At 40.0% G+C, this 23,849-nt stretch overlaps 1 protein-coding gene across 8 annotated transcripts in view; it reads left to right on the top strand.

Annotated features, from left to right (window-relative positions):
- Positions 1 to 23,849, top strand: part of TIAM1 (TIAM Rac1 associated GEF 1) — a 273,240-nt gene that overhangs the window by 159,172 nt on the left and 90,219 nt on the right. For all 8 annotated transcript variants that reach the window (XM_032798274.2, XM_032798269.2, XM_075073407.1 and 5 more), the window contains 2 exons: positions 8,702 to 8,880; positions 15,171 to 16,147. In XM_032798274.2, the coding sequence (XP_032654165.1) occupies positions 15,182 to 16,147 (966 nt within the window). In that variant the 5' untranslated portion in view covers positions 8,702 to 8,880; positions 15,171 to 15,181. The remainder of the gene's footprint in view (positions 1 to 8,701; positions 8,881 to 15,170; positions 16,148 to 23,849) is intronic.

Genomic DNA, 23,849 nt, shown 5'->3' with positions numbered 1-23,849 from the left:
ATCATGCCTTTCACTTTCACAGATGGGCTCCTGTTCATTCCTCACAGAATGTCCAGAACTCTTTTGCTTTATAGAGACACAAACATTTTTATTTTGGCTACTTAGCAAAGAATTTCCAACACTGTAGACAACTAGCAAACCGTTGCAACCCTGATTGCTGTCATTTTCTTGTCCAATACAGGTAAACTGGATATGACAATGTGAATGTATGCTCAAAAGTCTCCTCCATATTGTCATGCTCTGTCAGAAATAATCTGCTTAAGATACTAGTGACTGGCATATCCCTTCTAGGTTTGTGTTTAATCACAGTCATATTTTCTGCTGGTGCAATTTCATTCATAGCTTCGGTGGTGCTGCTACAAGAGGTTTTTTATGATGGTCTCCAAAGGCTTGTGGTTAGATAACATTGTAACTTTTTGTCCTGTGCGCGTTGATGGAGGTGCTCCTTGTGAGACAACATTGCCTATATCTCTCTTTCAGTCTGTGCAGTTTATTTCTGTGGATGTGAGAGACTTCGATGTAGAAAACCCTGACTTCCCTTCTTGCAGGGACACAGACCCAGATCCTCACCTGAACATTTCTTATGTGTGACTGTACTGCTTCCAAAAAAAACAATGAGGAGTCTGATGGCACCTTAAAGACTAATAGATTTATTTGGGCATAAGCTTTCATGGGTGAAAACTCACTTCTCCCCACTACTTCCACGGCCCCCATATCTGAGCACCTCACAGTCTTCAATGTATTTTTACAACACCTCCACACAATAGAAAGGTGCTGTTATGCCCTGTTTACAGATGGCAAACTAGGGCACAGAGAGACTAAATGATTTGGCCAAGGATACACACGAAGTCTGTAATGGAGCAGGGAATTGAATCCAGGTTTCCAGCCAGTGACATACCCACTGGACCATTCTTCCTCTCATAACTGGGCAGTGGATATGCACTAGGGTGACCAGATGTCCCTATTTTATAGGGACAGTCCTGATATTTGGGCCTTTTTCTGCTATAAGCACCTATTACCTCCCATCCCCTGTCTCAATTTTTCACACTTGCTGTCTGGTCACCCTAACCTGCACTGGCAATTAGTTGCTTTATTTTGGTGAAGTCAGAATCTTACTGGGAATCAGATTGAAACTCAGAATCTTTCTTTGAGAGGTCCCCAAACACCCCCAAAATTTCTGCAAAGTGTGGAATAAACTTAAAAGTAAATCACCACCCTTGATACTTTGCTTAGCTCAACATGACTTTTCAGTGGCCTCATTTCAGTAACTGCTGCTACTTTAGCACTTTGTGTCTTGCGTAAATAGCTTTTATATAGCTGAGCAAATGCAATCAAAATACTGAAGTTGTTCTGATCATGCATTTGCTTGGATTTAACTTGACTCCTTTTTCTTTAGATCTCTCAAATGCTACATGTGAGGCTTCTTATCCCTCCATAGTATTCAAATTTTGGTACCTAAAATTAGACATCTAAACCCATAGTTAGACCCCTCATTAAGTGGCCTGATTTCTGAAGGTGCTGGGCATCCATAGCTCTCATTCCAGTGTGAGCTATGAGTACCCAGCCCTTCCTGAAAATCAAGCCACTTATTTGGGTGCCTAACTATGGATTTACAGTAAATACTTTTGATACCCAACTTTGACAATATTGGCCTTAATTATTTTCTGTATCTTTTAAATCTTATGTCCTCCAGTTATTTATGTAGTTGTACAATGGCTTCCATTTCACATAAGGAAAATGTTTCAACTATTAATATTAGTTTCTAAAATAGTATACTGTCGAATCTATGTCTGTGCTCCATTTTTTACTCTGTGTTCTGTATCTCTCTTACTGTGAGTAGTACTGTCGGAGCCTAAGCTTCATTAGGAACTGGACGTTTGTGCATTTATCGCTTAAATAGCTATTCTCTTTCTATGACATTTAAAAAAAAAAGTCTTTCATGTGACTACTTTGGTTGGTGTCTGATATACACACTGCTGTACTGATATGTATCAGCTGTTCTCTGTTTACTTGGTACCAGAGAAAAGTATGTTTCAAGTTAATTTTAATAATAGTACATAACTTTAAGGTAAATGAAGTACAGCCAACTCTTATTTTATCTGCACTTTGGGGTATTTTTTTTGTTTTGAGAAATCCAATTGACTATCTATAAACATGTAGATGGGCCAATAGCTACCCTAACTACACCAGAGAAGGCAGAACAGGTCCTGCCACACTCTCATTTCCTACAGCGCCTCCTGTGGCTTAGCATTGGTCTCTGCTTCCAAGGGCAGATTATGAAAGCCCCCACTTCCCGGGAAGGGGCACACAAGCTCCTTTTAACCTGCACAAGGGCTCCTGGGAATTCCATTCAGTTTCCCATGTTTTACTTGTGGCTTTCAATTTGAAATTAGGTTTCAGAGTAGCAACAGTGTTAGTCTGTATTTGCAAAAAGAACAGGAGTACTTGTGGCATTTTAGAGACTAACAAATGTGTTTGAGCATAAGCTTTCATGGGCTACAGCCCACTTCATCAGATGCATAGAGTGGAACATATTGTAAGAAGATATATATACATACAGAGAACATGAAAAGGTGGAAGTAGCCCTTCCAACTGTAAGAGGCTAATTAATTAAGATGAATTATTATCAGCAGGAGAAAAAAACTTGCAGTGATAATCAAGATGGCTCATTTCAGACAGTTGACAAGAAGGCGTGAGGATACTTAACATGGGGAAATAGATTCAATCTGTGTAATGACCCAGCCACTCCCAGTCTCTATTCAAACCCAAGTTAATGGTATCCAGTTTGCATATTAATTCAAGCCCAGCAGTTTCTCGTTGAAGTCTGTTTTTGAAGCTTTTCTGTGGCAAAATTCAAGTCTGTTACTGAGTGACCAGAGAGGTTGTAGGGTTCTCCTACTTGTTTTTGAATGTTATGATTCCTGATGTTAGATTTGTGTCCATTTATTCTTTTGTGTAGAGGCTGTTCGGTTTGGCCAGTGTACATGGCAGAGGGGCATTGCTGGCACATGATGGTATATATCACATTGGTAGATGTGCAGGTGAATGAGCTCCTGATGGCGTGGCTGATGTGATTAGGTCCTGTGATGGTGTCATTTGAATAAATATGTGCACAGAGTTGGCATCGGGCTTTGTTGCAAGGATAGGTTCCTGAGTTAGTGTTTTTGTTGTGTGGTGTGTAGTTGCTGGTGAGTATTTGCTTCAGGTTACGGGGCTGTCCGTAAGAAAGGACTCATTTGTCTCCCAACATATGTGAGAATGAGGGATCATCTTTAGGATAGGTTGTAGATCTTTGATACTGCGCTGAAGAGGTTTTAGCTGGGGCTGAAGGTGACAGCTAACGGCGTTCTGTTATTTTCTTTGTTGGGCCTGTCCTTTTCTTAGGTTGCCCTGCTTCTCTTCTAATCCATAAGTCTCTACTGATTTGCTCTCTGGGAGAGAGGGAGATTTTCCCACTATTAATAACGCGAGGAGGAGGAAGGGTGGGAAACTGAAAATACATAAAGATACTCTTGAAAACAATGTTACCCAGATACCACAGTACAAAAATAACAGAGCACTGAAAAGGTAGCTTTTCCCTTCACTGGCTGCTTGTTCTCCTCCTGCATAGATTCACCACTATGATCCCATGGAAGCTTGTTAATACCATTTTTCTCGTTTTGTTGACTTTAACTGTGATTCAAGGATGTTAACTGTCAGTTATTATTGAGATTGCAGGTCTCCTGAGAGGTCTCATTTTTGTTTCTATTTATAGATTTGTGTAGGAGTGTTTTTCGAGCTGGAGGAATAATTAATTTGACTAGTTTAACTTCATTTTCTGTTAGTGATTTCTTCATGAACTGACCGTGATTTTCTTCAAATGGAGTCATTATTCAACATTTATTTTCCAAAAAGCTCCCGTGGAAAATGTTGAGTCTTGTGGCTTGCTAGTGAGCAGTTTGTTTCAAATGTTTGAAATTCCAGCTCTGTTGGTCAGTTTTAATTAGACATGTATCACACTTCTCTTCTCTCGCTGAATGAGTATATTCCTTCAAGTCAGGTGCTAATCGGCTAAAAGTTAAAACATCACTTTCAATGAATATTTGCCAATATTGATTTAAAATTCACTGTTTCCACAACCAGCAGGCTGGTTTGCTGCACTATTTACCAAAACAAAACTCAGACGGGGCATAAACACATCAAACTGAATCTTTTTTAAAAATCAGCTAGACCATGCAGTGCCTTGCTGCCGAACTTGGAGCCTTGGTGCTGTGCATTGACTTAAAGTCACCACTCACATTAGTGAGCTCTTTGCATGGTAATGAAGGGACATGGCCTCTAGTTACAATTAAAGGGTCTAAATCTCCACTCCATTACTCTAGCTTTGCACCAGAATTACATTGTCATAAAACTGGTGTGGTGGTATGGAGAATGCAGCCCAAAGTTACTTATTGATATTTAATATTTTCTATTTGAAATGGCTATATGGTGTCCTCCATCGATCTATATAAACTGTGGAAGTTTATAATAGAATTACTGTGGACTTCATAGAGTGAGGTAGTGATTTGGGCTAATTATTAGTTTGTCTCACATCAGTAGATGTACTTTTGAAATGTTACTACATTCTAAAGATGTCTTTGTATTATAAAATAAGGAAGTGAAAATATAATTTAAAAATGTTTATAATTCTCATAGCCATCTTCGAATGATAAGAAGTAATGGCGGGAAAGAGTTCCTTGGCACCTTATAGACTAACAAACGTATTGGAGCATGAGCTTTTGTGGGTGAATACCCACTTCGTCGGATGCATAGTAATGGGAATAATTCTGCAGCAAGGGAGATTTAGGTTGGATATTAGGAAAAACTTTCTAACTATAACTATAACTTTCTAACAATATAAGTTCTGGAATAGGCTTCTCAGGGAGGTGGTAGAGTCCCCATCATTTTAAGCTTTACACCATCCCTAATGGGGCTCTCTGTGGTTCACATAATATTTGCATGTTGTTGTTATTTATTATTATTATAATCCCATATTTCAAAGTTCTGCACTTCTGTTGACAGTTCACGAGCCCTTTCATTCTCCTGTCCCTGTATTGGTTCTTTGGTAGCAACAGGAAGCAATGTTATTTTTGTTAGTAAGTCAGCAGATATAACCCTGAGTACATGTAGCTAGCTAATAAGATGAAGAAATTGCTGCTATTTTTATATAGTCACCTTTCTGACTATAACCTCAGTTTTAGGGACCTTACATCCAAAGACACTGGATTGATGGTTGTAGTGTCAGTGGCCTAATTTTTAGTGCACGCAACTTAAGTGGGAATTTTGGGTGCTCATCCTCTTAGAAATCACGTGGCCTGATTTTTCAGGATACTTTTTCATAGTCATTAAATTAATACTCACAAGTTAATTTGGCCGGAATACCGCAAAGAACATTGACTCAAAGGGGGCTACACTCATGAGTAAAAGTTGTGTACATGTATGCATGTTTCCAGAAACCAGGGCTGAGACTGCAAATTTAGGATCTTTTTTAAACAAGTAGTTTGAAAAACTACATTTCAGATTCATTTTGTTTTGTTTTAACTTTCCCTGTAGTTGTTTATGACCGAAACATCAGCATTGACCATGGTCACTGACAAGTGTGTACTTTTGGGTCAGTAAAAGCACGTCCATACCGTATGCATCAGTGTGTTATGTCATGCCCATGAATAGGCCATCAACACCCTGCTTGGTTCCACGCTCCACTAACGCTGTAGCGTCCAGCAGAGCACTGAGCAAATGTGCTCTACAGGGGGATGCTGCCCTATAGAGGGAATGAAGTCGCCAGTACTGAGGGCTAGTCTACACTAGAAGTGCTACAGCAATACAGCTGCACCCTGTAGCGCGTCTGATGGAGAGAGCTCTCACGTCGGCATACTAAAGCCAGCTCCACAAGAGGCGGTAGCTGTGTCGGCGGGAGAGCGCTGTCCACAGCAGCGCTTCAGTCACTGTAAGTTTTATATTGCTCAGGGAGGTGGCTTATTCTCATCCCTGAGCGATGTAAGTTATACCAACATAACTTATAATGTAGACAAGCCCCAAGCTTCTGTTCAGAACCCAGCTGCTCCCTCTGATGAGTGTGTGTGTCCCCCCCTTTCGCCTGTGGGGAATCATGTCCCTTCTGTGCCGCTCCTCCTGGGGAAAGAGTAGACCTCATTATTCCCGAGAAGACCTTTCTGCCAGAAGTCAAAATCTGCCCCTGGCTTGGGAATGTTGAAGAACTTCTGCTCTTGCAGAAAACCAAAGGGTGAAATGAAACAATGAACTGGTGGTTGGGGTGTTTTCTAAGGTGTATTAGAGGCAAAGTTAAGTATTAAACTGATTTAAAAAAAATGGATTTTTGCATTTGGAAGAGTTCCTGTGAATTAGTAGTAATAACTAACAGGAGCTGACTCTGTTGGAAAAGAATCATGAGATAATGATACATCCTCGAGGAAGCGTGTGTGCGCATGCATATTGATATAGATGTGGATAGCTATAAAGATAGATATAGAGAGAGACAGGGAGAGTAAGCCAATTCCCCAAGTGTAAACACCCACTTGGATTTTTTCCCCTTTGAAAAAACAACTCTTTTCCTTTAAGTGCTTTAGTGCTGAGATACTAAAAGAGAATTGTTTGGTTTGGAGCAAAGACTTCGTATGAAACAGTCAACATTATTATTATTATTACTATTATTTTAATTCTCCTGAAAGTGACTAGGGTTCTGATCTTTTTTTTTTTTTTTTTTTTTGCCAAATTTCAGTTTGGAGCAGATTATTTCAGATAAATAACAAACTCTTCAAAAAACAACTTGAGAGTGAAAAAGCTGATAACAGTGCACTACAGTGTAGTTTTCTTTAAAAATAACTTATCTGTGGCAAATATAGATACAGCAGGGAAAAAATCCAAAGATAAAACTTTTTTTTTCTTAAAAAGTAAAGCATGTTACATACGATTATTTCCTGCGTATGAGACGCAGGTGGAAGAACACTTGCCTGTAGGGCCGTGTTTTCCATCAAGAGTCTAACCTTGTAAATTATTGTCAGCTGGCATGATAATGAGTCCATTTCAATATAAATGAGCTTCATTTTATTAATTTCTGCCAGCTTCTGAGCAACACATGAACTTCTTTTCAGCTCTCAACCAGCAGCCTGGGGGACTGGGGAGTACAAGGGAGACATAAAGGAGAAGGAGGAAAATTAGAATTTTTTTAATTTAAAAAAGGACTTGGTAACTCTCACTTCCTTTTGAAAATCCATCCAAGCGAGGATAAAAATTTACTACCAAGTTGCTCTAACAACATGAAGGGCATCACTTACCTATTCTGAATTCATTGTTCTTGTAATCTTTTGAAAATATGTAAAACCCATATAATAACTCTGTTTGCAATGCTTCTTGATGATCCACTTCTTTCATTTGCCTCTTCGCTTTGCAATTTGGCTGCATAAAGGAAATGTAATGACTTCAGGGCTTGATCCTGCAAAGCACTGAGTACCCAAAACTCCCACGGAGTTTACAGTACTCAGCATCTCACAGGACTGGACCATAAGGGTACATCTACTGCAGCTGGGAATGAGCTTTCCAACGTGGGAAGATGGACTCGTGCCGGCAGGGCTCGAGCTAGTGCACTAAAAACAGCAGTATGGATGTTACGGCTCGAACGACAACTCCAGCTCTCAAGCCCCACCTAACCCCCTGCTTCTGAGCTTGGGCAGCTAGCCTGAGTCTCCACTGGAGGTGCAATGTCCACACTGCTGTTTTTAGCATGCTAACATGAGTCTGTGTGCCTAAGCGGGGAGGCTTGCTCACAGCCGCAGTATGGACATATGCTAGTGTCTAAGGAACATGTGGGAATGAACTTTTAAATGGCATCAGGCCAAGGCACAGTCTAGGAGTTTGATCCTGCATGCATGCACATACTCATGTGAATAATCCTGAAGTTACTTTTGTGTGTTTGTGTGAGTGAGTGCAGCATCATTTCCAAGTCTATTCCTTTAATGTGCATAGTTTACCTCCACAATATACTCTGTGAGTGTAAATTTTCTGTAATCTCTGACTCCTTTCTAAAATTGTTCATTACACCAGTGCTTGTATTGCTGTCCATTTTAGTAAATTGTACAGATTGAACTATTGTTTGTGTAAAAAAATAAAAAAATAAAAGAAAGAGAGAAAAAAAAGTCAGTACCTCTTCCTTAACCTAATTGTAAGCCATCTTCAAGCAGAAAGAAATACAAAATAGCCATGCACAGAATTCTGAGGGGAGTGTTGAGTATCTTTTATGAGGGACCCTGTTTAATTGCTTTTCTCTCTTGTACCCCCTCAAAAACCAACCAACCAAAACTAGAAAACCCAATACAAAAGTAATTTTTCTGACTTGTCACCGAGACCCTCCAGTCCTGTATCATTCTGTTTGCCCTCAGCAGTCTCTTGTCAATTTCTATAAAATTCTTTATTATAAAAAGTGGTAAGAAAATGAATGGAGTTCATACCCTCAGTTTGGCTTCATAAAGTGTTAGACTGAGGTTTTCAGTGATTCTGATATTGTCAGATTTTATATATATATAATTTAAATACAGAATTTAAGCACTGTATTGTATAATGTTTCTTAGGTAAGTGATGAAAATAGGACTTGGCAGAAAATGTCCTCCTTTCTAACCATTTTTGTAATCCTTTGCCTATTTCTTTTTTCCTCCCTCTCTCTCACCAGGTTTTTGGCATATATTCATAGACTCTGACAAGACAATAATGGAGGCGCTGAGTGGCAGGTGCTGACAGATTCTATGGTTCCAGTAATGTTTCATTTTGATATCATTTGCAATTCTATACATCTAAATGCCACAGTTCTCTTGGGGAAAGTTGCATTGGCTACCAATATTGCCTTGTAAGGTACGTGTGTGTCTATGTGTTTTCTTTAGGAGTTTGCTGTGTATTGTTTGTGGGAGGAGAAAATTTGGAGAAACTGCATGTTGTTTTATAGTTACACCCATTTAGGAATGCAAAAGCTTTAGAATTTCTATCAAGCAGCTACTGATGACATCCTTTCCTCCCTCTCCCTCCTTGCCTCCCACGTTGTCACCCTGCTTTTGAGATGCTTGCAGGGACTTTTTGGAGTACATCCCATGCTTTAACATATTTAAAGTGGATTATAAAAAGAAATATCTGACTAAAAAGCTCTTAATTCAAAACAATGACATATTCCAATTCAGTTTCTGAGAAACTCAAAGGTATAAGATTACTCTGAAACTTCAATCTCTTTTGGGGGGAAAAAAACCTTTTAATTGCCATAAAATGTGTGTATTCATTTTTAGTTACTCTTGTAAATTGTTCTAATTCTATATGGTTTTTGTGAGTTGAGTAAAAATCTTTGTTGGTTTGCAGAATTTAGTAAAAGTTCATTTCTGTAGAATAAGTTCTTGCTGTTGATTTTATCATTGTTCTGGTTCTCACAGCTCCAGACTCAAACTCCAGGAGAAAAGTAGAGATTTGTTACCAAGACCTCCCACCAGAATCTAATTTTAAATTTGCAATCTGTTGTCTTGTGAAGTGCTTCAAATTTAACTTGGAAGTTAATAAATTTCATCCTTTCCTCTGCAATCTAAAAGTTCAGTTTGTCAAAAACTTGCGAGCTATTAAGTTAGGTTTATTTTCTGTAATTGCTATCATGAATATTTTATTGGAGAAAAGGAAGAAGAGCAGAGAAGGAAAAACAATATATTGAGAAAAAATGAAATTTGAAATGGGTCTTCAGCCAGTATCATCTTGAAAATCCTCTTTCTACATAGCAATATTTTATTTTAAACTAATTCAAGAAGAACTCAACAATTCTGTTATAGTTTTATTTCTCCATCTAAATCAGTTAGTTTACAGGGAGCATTGTTCTCCCAGAGGCTTATTGTAGAATGTATACTTTTTCCTAACTGATATTCTGTTTGTGACATCAGTCTTAAGCTTTATTTTTGCAAACTAATAAAATTTTTTAAAAATAGTGACTTGTGACATGTTCTGTATGCCTCAATCCTTTTGTTAGCTTTGGAAAATAAATTCCGAACAGATTTTTGACATTTTGCCTCCCCTTGTCTGCTTTACAGCCCTTTTTAAACATTGAGGCAAGTCACCAGTGATTTATGTGGCATCCTATTGCTACCTTGTACAGTGCTCAAATAGGCATCTTTTGATTCAGTTAATAAGCTAACAATAGTAACTCTTTGTCTTCTTAATGTCTGTGTATAACTCCCATTAATATTACTCATGTTCTGATTTTGAGACAGGTTATTTTATGACTACTTCAAACACAGTTTATTCTGACCTGTCTCAGTCCTGCATACCCTTACTTAAGATCAGACCCTGCTCTGATTGAATTCAATGGGATTAGGAACAGGACTATTTAAATCATCATTACTCACTTGAGCAGTGACTCAGAGCTAATCGCGTAAGCAATGGTTTGCAGGATTTGGAGACTTTCATTCTTAAGTAAAACCCAAGTGTCCATCAACTAAGCAGACAATGGTCAATTCCTTATGGGAGCATGATGTTTCCTGTCAGTATCTAGCACATACTTTTTGTCATGTGAAACAGGTTGGTAAACATTCCTGTGAATGTCTATGTTCATATTCCCAAGAATGTTAGTGATAAGAAAACCATTATTGCAGGTGCTGAGTTTTTATCTGTGTAGAAAATGCATTACTCCTTTGCATGAAAGCATTTTCTAGCCATCTGTTTTACTCACAGAATACAGGCTTATCCTCTTGTTTCTTTTCTTGGCAAAATTTTTTGTTTGTTTTCAATTTTGCATGATTGTGTCCATTAATGTTACATTGGGACTGTGGCACATAACAATCGTTTGGTGAACTGACAGAGTGCTTTGCATCCGGTTGCTCTGTTCATTGAGCAAGTTACACATTTGCTGGTCTCTGGGGGGCTGAGTCTCTGTACATTGAGTGATACTAAGAACTTTCTGGCCTTTCTGCAGATTTGTGTCTTTAGTTAGAGACCTACTCTTTTCAATCATGTTTTAAACATAAAAATCTTTAATTCCTCTCAAAATGACACCAAAATGGTGGTTATCTTTCTTGATAATGGGGAAGATGACAGTGTAAAGATCTGCTTCTGCAGCCAGTGAAAATCCTTTTAAATGAAATTATTGTTAGCAAGAGTTTTAAAGTCAGTGCAGCAAAAACCTTTCCCCTAGAGATTTCATTCTACAAGGCTTAGAAGTGAGATCTGTTTTAGACCCAAGCTGCAAAGACAAAGGGCACCTTTGTGCTACCTGAGTCACATTTAAAGGTTTTGAAAACAAAAGATAACGTAACTAACATTCATGTTCTGTCCTGATGAGATCAGAACAATCTGGAATAACACTTACACTTAAGACTCAATTTAAAAAATAAACCCTGTTCTTCAGCGGTTGATAACTATCATTTTAACATATATTGGGCTGAAATTTGCTGAGTGCATTTGTTTTCCTAAACCATGGGTAAATCCCCAGCCTCACAGGGTCTGTCTGCACCACAATTAAAAACTCGCAACTGGCCTGTGCCAGCTGGCTCAGGCTAAGGGACTAGTTAATTGTGGTGTAGATGCTTGGTTTGGGGCCTGGGCTCTAGGACCCTGTAAGGTGGGGCGGTCTGGCTCGGGCTGCATAGAGGTCAATGGGAGCTTTGCCATTTACTTAAGTGAGCCTGGGATCTCATTCCATGTGGTTTAACTCAGTCATATTTATTTTAGATACAGAGATGTCAGAATGTTTTAGATAGTGCCCATCCCCCTTTCTGCCACACAGATTTTTAGCAAGTCATAACTAAAACGTGACATAACTATAGAGCTAGTTACACCTCTACCCCGTTATAACGCGACCTGATATAACACAAATTCAGATGTAACACAGTAAAGCAGCGCTCCGGGGGAGGAGGGTGCGGGGCTGCGCACTCCAGCAGATCAAAGCAAGTTCGATATAACATGGTTTCACCTATAACGCGGTAAGATTTTTTGGCTCCCGAGGACAGTGTTATATTGAGGTAGAGGTGTAGTTGTATAGGGAAACTCAAAAGCATACTAGCTCCTATTTTGACCATTTTCCAAAGCATCCGCAAAAAAAATACAACCCTACCAGAAGTATTTGATAGTACCTAGAGCAGAATTGTAAGTGTGAACATTTATCAGAATTGATTTGGTAGTTTCTGTGTAATCTATGTGAGGTTAAATAGGTTCTGTGCAGTAGCTGACATTATGTATTCAGATGGTTAATGCATATACACAATCATATTCATTCTATGAGCATCTGATTCAATAAAGTATGGCACATGCTTATAATGGAGAAACCCACTGCCCTTAGGAATAAACCCCGCCCTCATTATCTTGCTTTCTAGACACCATTTGCTGTTTTTCTCAAGTCTAATATAGCTGCCTCAAAACCAGAAACTCTTTGCCCTGTGATCCCTCTTAAAGAATTGTGTTTTTTGTCTATATGTAAATAATTGTACACCATTTTCTTTGTGTTTGTGTATTTATTTTCATATTAAATTTTGTATGATTTTGTATTTTAATACATATTTGACTTTGCTCCTGGCCAAAACAGCTACTTTTCTTTTAAAATTTAAACCAGAGATTATTTATTTCATAATTTTGTTCTATGCTGCAAACGATGCTATTATCCAGTTACAATAATACTATAATTGTTCTTTTCTGGTCTTGAGTCTGGTCTTACTTATGTCAGTGTAATGCTGGTATAACTTCATTGACTTCACTGAGTTGCACTAGCCTACATGAGAAATGAATAGGCTGTGGGGGGCAAATTCTTCCTTGGACTTATCAGCTGAATTACACCAAGAATGAATTTAGCTGTTATGTTTGCAAAAGCCCTTGCACAGAGGCATTGGTAGAACCTCCTGCAAGATGCATCTATTCTGTCCTTTTGGGTCTCAAGGAGCCTGGTTTAAGTAGTTTTTAGCGTTTTTGGAGAGGATGCTGAGTGGCGCTGACTCCTAACTCAGTTTTTGATGTCCAGCAAATGTCTTTACAAGTCTCATTACCAGCATGTCAAAATAAGATTTAAAAAAAATCATTTTTTTTAATACTTTGGTCATGTAACTCACACTTTGGAATCCAAGTTACTGTTGTTATTTCTTATTCTACATATACTGAAAAACTGTGATATAGTATCTTACATACTAAAAATAACCCAAAGAAAACTAAATACAATGGTATATTTAATTATTGTTGAGGCTTTAAAACTTATAGAAGCAAAATAATGGTCTAAAGCTTGTCTAGATGTAATGAAGCGCACACCTAGGACTGACTTTTTTGAAGGCTTTTATAAGGGGTCTTCAGCCCTGTTTCTTAAAGCATTGTGCAGGTATTTAACTGCAAATTTCCCCTTAGTCAGCAGGAGTCATGTTGTTTCAACTCTACCTACCACTTTGAAAAGTCACCTATAATGTTGTTATAAAGTAACCTTGTCAAGGTTGTTAGCCTAGAAATTGACCTGCTTTCCTTGTGACTCCCTGACAGCACACCAGAGCATGTTCCCTCTGAGAGGGGTTGGCTTGAAAGCACCAGTTTGCAGGATTCTGGGAACATTAGTGTGCTCTTTTTTCTCTTTCGTGGTGCAAGGATTGGTTTAAATTTTTATTCAGTCATTGGTACAAAGTATTAGAATGAGTTATGGGCCTCAATGAAGATCTCCTTAGAACAGAGCTTGTAGAATGTGTTGCTCTGCAGAGTTGCATTTTGATGCCTTGGGTGCCAGTAGTGGTGTTGATAATTACAAATGTAACTCCATTAGATTTTTTTTCAATAATATATGATGTTGCTCAAAGAGTAGAAATAAAGAATCGCTCCCCTTTAACCATCCTCTGGTAGGAACCTAAATATACATAATTTTCTGTTCTTTTAGTGTAGAGCACTTATGTGCCAAAGGCGGCATGTGAGCTGATTTTCAGTGGCACTCACACTTCCCGGGTCCTGACCACTGGTCCAGAGGGCTCTGCAGTTTAATTTTTTTTTAAATGAAACTTCTTAAACATTTTAAAAACCTTATTTACTTTACATACAATAATAGTTTAGTTATATATTATAGACTTACAGGAAGAGACCTTCTAAAAACATATGACTGATACATGAAACCTTAAATTAGAGTGAATAAATGAAGACTCAGCACCCCACTTCTGAAAGGTTGCCGACCCCTGGTATAGAGCATAGGTTCTGACCAAGGGGGTCATGAACTGGTATTAGAAGGGTGCAACCACCCTGCAGTTCCATATTGCTAAATGAGGGACTCCTGCTTCAGTGAGAGAGGATTCCGGTATGGAAATGAGATGTTAATTTTTACAGTTTACATTATTGGCCAATGTTGTATTGAGGATTAACTGATTTTAATAGATTTAACTGATGTGTGTAAAACTGCGATTACCAATTTACTTTCATTATAAATTGGCTCACACTCAAAGCCACATTCAGGGCCAGATTCTCCTCTGATCTACATTGATGCAACCCCTGGATTCAGTGAGTTACTCTTGGTTTATATCAGGGTAACTGAGGCCCTGGGTTCATACCTTGGAAAACTTCACTAGATTGTATCTGAATTCACAAGTGATGTTGCAAACTGATTACATTTTATTATTGATCATCACTGTTAAAATAATTCTTGTTAGTTGCAACACATGTTTCAGCAGATGTACATAGATCAGTTGTTCCCAAACTTGTTCCACCGCTTGTGCAGGGAAAGCCCCTGGTGGGCTGGGCCGGTTTGTTTACCTGCCGCATCCGCAGGTCCAGCCAATGGCAGCTCCCAGTCCCGGAGTAGCTGGAAGCAGTGCATGCTGAGGGACATACTGGCCGCTGCTTGCAGCAGCTCCCATTGGCTTGGAGCAGCGAACCGCGGCCAGAGGGAGCCGCAATTGGCCAGATCTGCGGACACGGCAGGCACACAAATGCGCCCGGATCGCCAGGGGCTTTTCCTGAACAAGCGACAAAACAAGTTTGGGAACCACTGACATAGATCATAGATACATGACGACATGTATCTTTTAGCGCTACTTCTGGATGAGAGAGTCTAGATTCCTTTTAAGAAACAGTCTCTTTCCTTTGTACAATCCATGAGAGTTACTGACAGGCATATTATATATATTGATACATATATTAGTTGAAAGTTTAATATTTCCTGTTCTTTAATCTTGCAGACCTTAAAACCATGGGAAACGCGGAAAGCCAAAATGTAGAGCATGCATTGTATGGAGACAAGCACGCCAGCCTGGGACGGAAGCACACATCACGCTCACTTCGCCTTTCAAATAAAACTTCTCGACGGACCAGGCATGCTTCTTCAGGGAAAGTTATCCACAGGAACTCAGAAGTGAGCACTCGATCTAGCAGTACTCCTAGCATCCCCCAGTCACTGGCAGAAAATGGCCTGGAGCCTTTTAACCAAGAAGCCAATTTAGAGGACTTTGGAAGCCCCATTTGGGTGGACAGAGTGGATATGGGCTTAAGGCCTGTTTCCTACCACACCGATTCTTCTGTTACTCCTAGTGTGGACAGCAGCACAGTTCTCACGGCAGCCTCAGTGCAGAGCATGCCAGACACAGAAGAAAGCAGACTTTATGGGGATGACACTACATTTTTGGCCGAAGATGGCAGACAGCATCGATATTCAACAAACGGGACAACTTTCATGGAAACTGCAAGCTTCAAGAAAAAGCGTTCAAAATCTGCAGATATCTGGCGGGAGGATAGCTTGGAATTTTCGCTCTCTGACCTCAGCCAAGAACATTTAACAAGCAATGAAGAAATCTTAGGTTCAGCTGAGGAGAAGGATGGTGAGGGGATGCGAGGCACAGAAGCAAGCAACAGTCCCCAGCAGCTGGTCACCTGCCAGCGTGCCAATTCTATGAGTGACTTGTATTCTCCCAAAAACTCAGGTGCTACAATAAATGGAGGCCCACGAAATACCTTTGGGGCTTATTGTCGGAACTTAGTGTCCGATATTCCAGATATTGGAAACCATAAGATGGCGTCAACTACAACAGAGGATACTCCTTCTTACAGTAATTACAATACACTCCCCTGTAGGAAATCTCATTGCCTTTCAGAAGGTGCTACCAACTTACAAATCAGCCACAGCAACAGCATGCAAGGCCGAAGGGCAAAAACTGCTCAGGTAATGCAGTTTCACTCCATTCATTTAAACTTTTTGAAACTCTTTTTTAAGTAGATGAATTTGCTAAACAGAAACAATGTTCTTTACTTAGATCACGATCACAGATGTTTCAAGTAAACTGTGGTATATTGGCAGCTCGATGTATGTTCTGTTTCCCTCCATATTCCTCTTTTTAAATAAGGGGGAAGTGGAACAAGTGCCTTCAGGAAAGGGGGTACTTTCATGAATGGTCTGTTCATAACTCATAGCTCCATTTCAATCATGGGGGGTAAGGGGAACGGGCGGTTTCTACTCCTTCGAGTCATTTCTCTCTGGGAAGGAGAAATCTGCAGTTTGCAGAGAGATAAGAAGATGTTTCTGTTTATTTGGTGGTGCTTTTAGGGTATCTGGTCAGAGCTTGATCTCTTAGCATTCCTCTCATGGAACTCAAGTGCATCATCCCTGTGTCTCACTTTAGCTATAATAGCCAGGAGCAAAAGAGGATCCTGAGGTCCATCCCCCTGTCCATGTTCCAATGCTGCTTCCAAGCCTCTCACCAACCTGATGGGAAGTACTGAGAATTCACTCTTGCCCCTCCCTAACCCCCATCCATCAAAATTGGCCGTTGGATTGAAGCTCCCCCTCAACTTCCATTGATTTAAGTGCCTGAATTTCAAAGCCCTGCAAAACATCACTCAGAAAATAGCGATCTTCAATGGGAAGAGATTGGGAGTCCTGCAAGCACTTGGTCTGCTTGTTCTCATCTATCAAGATGAGAGCACAAGGAGAGCACAAGATACAGAGCTGTGGACTGTCCCTCCACACCCCGTTCCTTTAACCCGTGGATCAGAGTTTTGGTTTGGCTCTTTATTGTGTTTGTTGTGTTGTTCTGTTTGAATGTTTCACTGTATTAGCTGTGACACATCTGCTTGAGTTAGGTTGCATTGGCCTGTGCTGCATACAGCAGCACATTGCATGTGGTAAATAGCACAGTATCCCTTACAAAAATAGAAGTAGTGCAGCATCAATGCCATGCATGTGCCATATGCAGCCATTGCAGGTGAAATATATTTGAATGCAGAGTGCATTTGGCACGCTGGCCCTTCTTTGAGGGGTGGCATGGCTCAAAAATAGAAGGTTGATTATAATGTCTTCCCTGTTATGTATTTTCTGTCTGTGAGCATTGGATCGGAAGCAGAGCCAGTAGACAGAAACAGAACAGTCTGAGAAGAGCCTGACCAAATGGGTCAAGCTTTGCTCTAGATAACATGCTTTGGTGACTACCCTGATTTTACTAGATGTTTTAATTTCAGTATGTATGTGGCACAGATCACTCTTCACATCTTGTGACCTGGGGGGAGAAAAAGCACTTTGAATGGGTGTGAGAGAGTGACAGATTTGCATCCTGATGCTGAATTGAGCTTTTAGCAGCACACCACTTCAAGGGAGATTAGATCTGACAGCAATAGCCAGGCGGGTCACAGTGTACTGCAGTGTAAGTGTTAGGATCTGTTAACATGATGGGTTAAGGAGGGGACCACTAGAACGTGAAATGAACCCCAATCGAGTGACTGAAGGAAGGGCATCGGTTGGCACTAACTTGCAGAAAGTGACTGAAGGTGGGTTGTTGGATTAGTTGAAGATGTACTGCTTCTAAATATAAACATGATGTTCTAAAACAGATGCTGCAGCTTCTCACAGCAGAAGCTTTGTACTTCAATATAAGCTCTAGATTTTTGGAGGCATTTTTTATAATATCAGCACAGAAATTCTTCACATTCTCAACAAGGCTATTAAAGATAGCACAGGATGAAAAAGCAACAACAGGAAGCAAGAAACAAGTTGCCATTTAGGAGTAATAAACAAAGCATTTTCTATTCAACCAAAGAAAATTGTTAGGGTCAACTTCTGCCTTAGTTCTCTTCAGAGTGTATTTGAAAAGGAGAGCAACACAGTTGGTAAATGCTGAAATATTTTTTCTCCCCAATGTTCATCATGCCATTAGAATATCCCCTTGAGACACCTAATGAAAGTAATGCATTTGAGTCTCATTTCACTGGACATAGCCTGTGACATCACGTCAGTAGCTTGTATCACTAGACAGATCTCTTCCAATTTCAGACTATTGATCTAAAGAGACTCAGCAGCAGTTATTTCAATAAATAAACCAAAATAAACAAAATTAAATATCTGAAAGGGTTGGCATACCTTCCAGGACCCTAACCCCAACAGCGTGCAGTAAAGCTAAGGTTTATTTTTAGCAATAATCTTTGTTAGTCCAGATTTGTCTGTGGTGAGACCAGGAAAAAGGTTTTAATATGTTGCTTTATTTATAAAATACAGCAAAAAGGAAACCGCAATGGAATATAAAATGGAAGAGCTACTTCTTTGGTGAGTCTGATGAGATAGGTTTGGGGGATGGAGGGAAAGGAGAATTGTGGAAACACTAGGAATCTATGAATCAGAGGACCTTTTATGGTCCCCATTACTGTTGTATCTGAGTGCCACACACAATCTGTAATGTATTTATTCTCACAAGGCCATTGTGAGGTAGGGTAGCGCTAGTGCTATCATTCCCCTGGTACAGGTGGGGAACTGAAGCCCAGCAAGACTGAGAGATTTGTCCAAAGTCACAGGAAATATGGAGGAGTAGGGACTTGAACCCAGGTTTCCAAAGTCCTAACTGTGTGCTTTAACCACTGGACCCTCCTTTCTGTCAGGTTTTTTGCATTATAATTGCATAAATCTTAGCACATTTTTCAGAGAATCCGTTTTCAGAAACTTGCAGGTTTTCCATTCTCACCTGCTTTTATGATAATGGTGCCCAAACTCATAAGTTCCTGAAAGACTTTGGCAGGAAGCTCTTGTGAACACCCTAAACTCCCCAAGAGATCACTAGGAGCTGGAAATGCTGAGCACATGAGGGCTGAATTCTGCCATTGTTATGCATGCACATCTCCTATTGCATGTACATTGGCAAGGTTTACTCTTAATTTTTAACATGATCCAAGTTTTCATAAGTGGCTGGTGATTTTTGTGAAACTCTGTTTTGGGATGTTCATCCTGAGACATCTTAAAGGAGCCTGCTTTTCGAAAAGTGTTGAACACTGTTGTCTGAAAATCATATTGCTTTAAGGCATCTCAAAACAACCGAGGCACCTAAAATCACTTTTTAAAAAGCAAAGCCATATATTTTTCCGGCTAACACTTGAGTCACAAGTTCTTTTGCTAGGCCTGGCAACAATTATGTTTTTGTGAAAGGTGAATAGAATCTCTTTATCTGCCTCTTACTTCAGGAGAGAATAAATGATTTTTTTTCAGTTTCTAGCAAAAGAAACAAAAGGTCAAACCTTAAAATTGAAACGTGGGAGTCACTTTTCTTTAATTGAGAGCTAGAACCTTTCAGCACTGGAGAGACAATTAGTTTCAATATGTACAAGCAATTAATATTCAGAAAGTGGCTTTGGGGCACCCACACAGTAGTTCTGTTTTTCCTTAACACTGTAGGTTCAGTTCTGCTGAATCAAGACTTCCAGCTGAGCTCTGCTGGGATCCTACTGGGCTTTTGGAACTGATGTGATGTAGGTGGAAAAACTTACTTGGTTGGTATTGTCACCCATTTCTGCTTACAGGAAGGCAAATTGCTGTTGTACACAGCTTATATCCCATTTGTCTCTCCTTCCCCCCTACCCCCCAAGTTTCAACTGAAGTTTTTGAGAACCCCCAGAGTGTTAGGTTTGTTTTTTTTTTGTTTTTGTTTTTACTGAATTCCAAATTGAATGGAGCAATTATGTTGTGTCCAACCTGAATGTAAACATCTGCTGAGATTAGAACTAGTTTTTTGGACCTGTTTTAGGCAGATGTTCTCTCCCTCCTTCCTTTTGTGGATTTTCAGCCAGAATCTTAATCTTGTGATCAATAGTTCATTCACTATTGATAGCCCTTGTAAATATCTCTGAAGTATAATTAGAGAGAGGAAGCAATTACCTTGAGATATGGTTTTTGTACCATCTCCAAGGTGTCCCCTCTACCTGATCACCATATAAAATTTGTAGTGATACTTTAGATGTTGTGGGGGATGGTCAGGGCCAGCTTTAAAAGGTGCGGGGCCCAAATCGAACAGTTTCGATGGGGCCCCAGCAGGGATGACTTAAAAAAAAAAACACGTAAAAAAACACGTGAGGCTTGTACTCACCAGGCAGTGCTCCAAGTCTTTGGCGGCACTTCAGCGGCGGGTCCTTCACTCACTCCAGGTCTTCAGTGGCACTGAAGGACCTACCGCCGAAAACTCAGAGCAAGTGAAGAACCCGCCGCCAAAGTGCCGCTGAAGACCCGGAGTGCCGCCAGGTGAGTAAAAATTAAAAAGGCGCCTCTAGCCAGGGAAGAGTTTCTCACTGGGTGCGGGGCCCTCTTAGGTGTGGGGCCCGATTCGGGGGAATTGGTGGAATAGGCCTAAAGTCGGCCCTGGGGATGGTGGTTGGCAGCCAGTGACCACTTAAGTCTCTGGTAAACCTGAGGGTTTCCTACACTGATGTTGGGTATTTGGTTTCAGATGAGACCCCGGGTGCTCTCAGTTTCGAGGCTGAGGCTACGTCTACACTACACAGCTCTTTGCGACATGGCTGTGTTGCTATAGCCATGCTGCTAAAAGTCGTGCAATGTAGCCGCTGTTTGTCGGCTCTGCTGCTGACAAAAAACTTCTATCCCTAACGAGCGCTCTTGCCGACAGCACGCCGTTCACACTGGCACTTGTCACAGCATAACTTTTGTCTTTCAGGGAGTGGCAGGGTAACACCTGAAAGACAAAAGATTTGTCGTTCAATTGCCAGTGTAGACATAGCCTGAGAGATAGTCAAGCCTCAATAAGAACGTAAGCTGTCTTTTTTTTTTCCGGCAAGTGATCACCATTTGTCTGAAAACCATATATGGAGTATGGACTGACTGTTTCCATTTTCAAAAATTATAACTAATGGTCAGTAATCCAAGAGGTACTTATGGCCACATGTGGTAGCAGGATGGGTCCTTGTCCTCTTGTGACTGCTCCACAAAGAGGTTTATATGTCTGTTACTGCTTCCAGTTGATGGCATAGTCCTTAAGTTCAAGCAGTAGAGACTCATGCTTTTAGCACTGAATGTTCTGCTTTCAAACACTCTGCTGGCCCAGGCTGGGCCATTTACGTAGGCATTGAGCTATTCCTTGACACTAGGGAGCAATAAGTCTCCTTTCAACATCTGTAGTGCATTGTTTGTTATAAAATTAAATAGGAAGAGAGTGAACAAATATCCCTCTTTAACCCCCTTCGACACTGAAAATTTCAGTAATGAACCCAAACCTTGTTGGGTCTTGACACATTAAAAACCTTTTAGTCACTTTTGAAAATACCTTTGTTTACATTTTTAAGTCTCTGCAGGGATTCTGCTAATGGACCCAAGCCATTTCCCTGTGGAAAAGTTGTAGAGAATGCAATAGGGATGAAACCAGTTGGGTTCGATAGGAATTAAATTGGGCTGTATAGAAATCACTATAAAAACAGTTTATTAGAGAATTATAGCTGTCCTATAGTTTTGTTTGTTTTTTGTACCATCCCATAGAATTCTGTGCCACGTATCTAATTTTTCATTACATTCTATAGCATGGTTAAAAAGAAAAACTGTAGAAAGATTACAATTTTCTATTAAATCATGTAAGACATCTCCACAAAGGATATGTATACATCAGTTCATAGTCTAGTTTAATATTAGAAAGAAGATTCTAAACATATTCTTAGTCCAGCTGACGTCAAATGGGAGAACAGAAAACAGTTATAATTTAATGACACACAGTAAGGGAGAAGTATGTGAGAAGTGTAAGTTAGTGGCTTCCTCTCATCATTCTGTCCTGCTATGTACCTTGCAATTTCAAATGCTGGCAGAGCAAAGTTCTGTGGTTAATTCTCATTCTGCAGAGTTGCTTCATTCTAATGCCATTGCACAAAGGTCTCAGAAATATCCTTAACCATTCTCAGAATGGATGGGACTATATAATATGTTGAGTCTGACCATTTTAGATATTTTAAAGCAAACAACAGCCAGAGGCCGTTCCCAGCACACACTCATAAGCCCATGTGCTACAGGAAGGATCTTGGGAAAGTTTTTTGGATCCTTGGGCAAACTTTGTAATATTCTTCTGAAAATTCTAGTGGATTCTTTTTCTCCCTTTGCTCAAAGTTAGTAGAAAGAAAATCAACAGCCATACGATCTGATCTAGTTCCATTGTCATATTTTTTAACACTAGGACTGCAAACATTTATACATTTGAAGTATTTTTGCAATCCCAAAAATTGTAATCTCGATAGGCTATATTGTATGCTTCTAGTTTCTAGGACTTCTCATGTAAAAACCAGACAGTTGCCACAGCTAACCATCTGAGGGACTGTGCTTACTTAGCTGGATGTAATTTGCAATAGTGACACTCTCCACTTGAGTGTTCCTTCACTGAAACCTTTCTTTTCAGAATGCTTTAGTGTATTATCCTATGACCTAGCTATCATCCGGCTTTGCAGACATTTTCCTGCCTTGTTCAGTTATGTAATTGTTCGGGTGAACTCCCAAATAACATTTTTTGATTCTGATTTGTTTTTCTAGTTTACTTTTCTTTTTTTTCTCCTCTACCCCCTCAGTGACATTTTCAAGGAATTGACTTTTAATTAGAGTAAATAAATCTAACCCCGCGTTTTTACTTCATAGAGTTCGATGAAGCATTTTACTGTTTATTTAACTCCAGTTTGGTCACAATACCCTTGTGTTTTATGCTTAGCATTAGTTCCTAATCGGAATTTTCTTCATCTAGGTGGACCACTGGGTTATAAGAAAGGTGAGTTTTGAGGGGCTAGTTCAGCATGTCATCCACAAGCAAAAGGGTTAAGAGCCACAGCCCTCAAGAACTCTTAAGATCTGGGTGTGGAGACTTTGTCTACCGCTATTGACAGCAGAGAGGGGACTGTCTGTATGAGTCTTTGAGGGTATAGAAAGACATTGTAATGTAGTCCTATGTACAGAGCATTGCAAGAATCAGACTTTACTAGATTACCGTCTTATTCTGCCACCTTTACTCATGTCCTGCTGAAATCAGTGCTGAAGCCATGAAAAGACCACTTGTACATAAAATCCCACGGTAATGCTCCACACTGCTACTGAAGAATCTGTTGTCCTGTTACGATGTGTTCCAGAATCTGTGCTCTCATTTTTAAACAAGAAAAATTGTAGCCCATATAGCTGCGAAGGAAAACTTCAGCTTATGAGCGGAGTCTAACCTGATGAAGCAGTGTACTCCCAAGTCTGCAAAGAACCTCAAACAATAGTGTGTAGCAAATGTGAGCTGCTCCAACTATCGCACTGGGGCTTGAATGCTGAAGCCGAGTCGAAGCCATTTCAATGTCAGCCTTATTAACTACTTCACTGCTGATCATTTTACCAGAGATATTCAGCCAATGTGCTTATTTAACATGGCTGACGGCAATAGGCACCTGGTTGCTGTTGATTTTTGCTGAGGCAGGAAAAGGAGTTCAAGTTCCCCTGTCCACAATTTATAGACTAGGCCAATCCATCCCACAAGGGGAGCTGGGGAAGAGGATATGAGTCCACTTGCCATTCTCAACTGCTTTGTTGGTGCACAAAGCAACAAACCACTTCCTACGCTTTCCTGGGGCAGAAATCCCCACTGTCTCTTACCCAGCTGTCAAAA

Source organism: Chelonoidis abingdonii, chromosome 1 (genome assembly GCF_003597395.2).
Source record: "Chelonoidis abingdonii isolate Lonesome George chromosome 1, CheloAbing_2.0, whole genome shotgun sequence".
In the NCBI taxonomy this organism is placed as follows: Eukaryota; Metazoa; Chordata; order Testudines; family Testudinidae; genus Chelonoidis; species Chelonoidis abingdonii.
The sequence above is the reverse complement of the archived record's forward strand: the minus strand, read 5'-3'. Positions and strand labels throughout refer to the sequence as shown.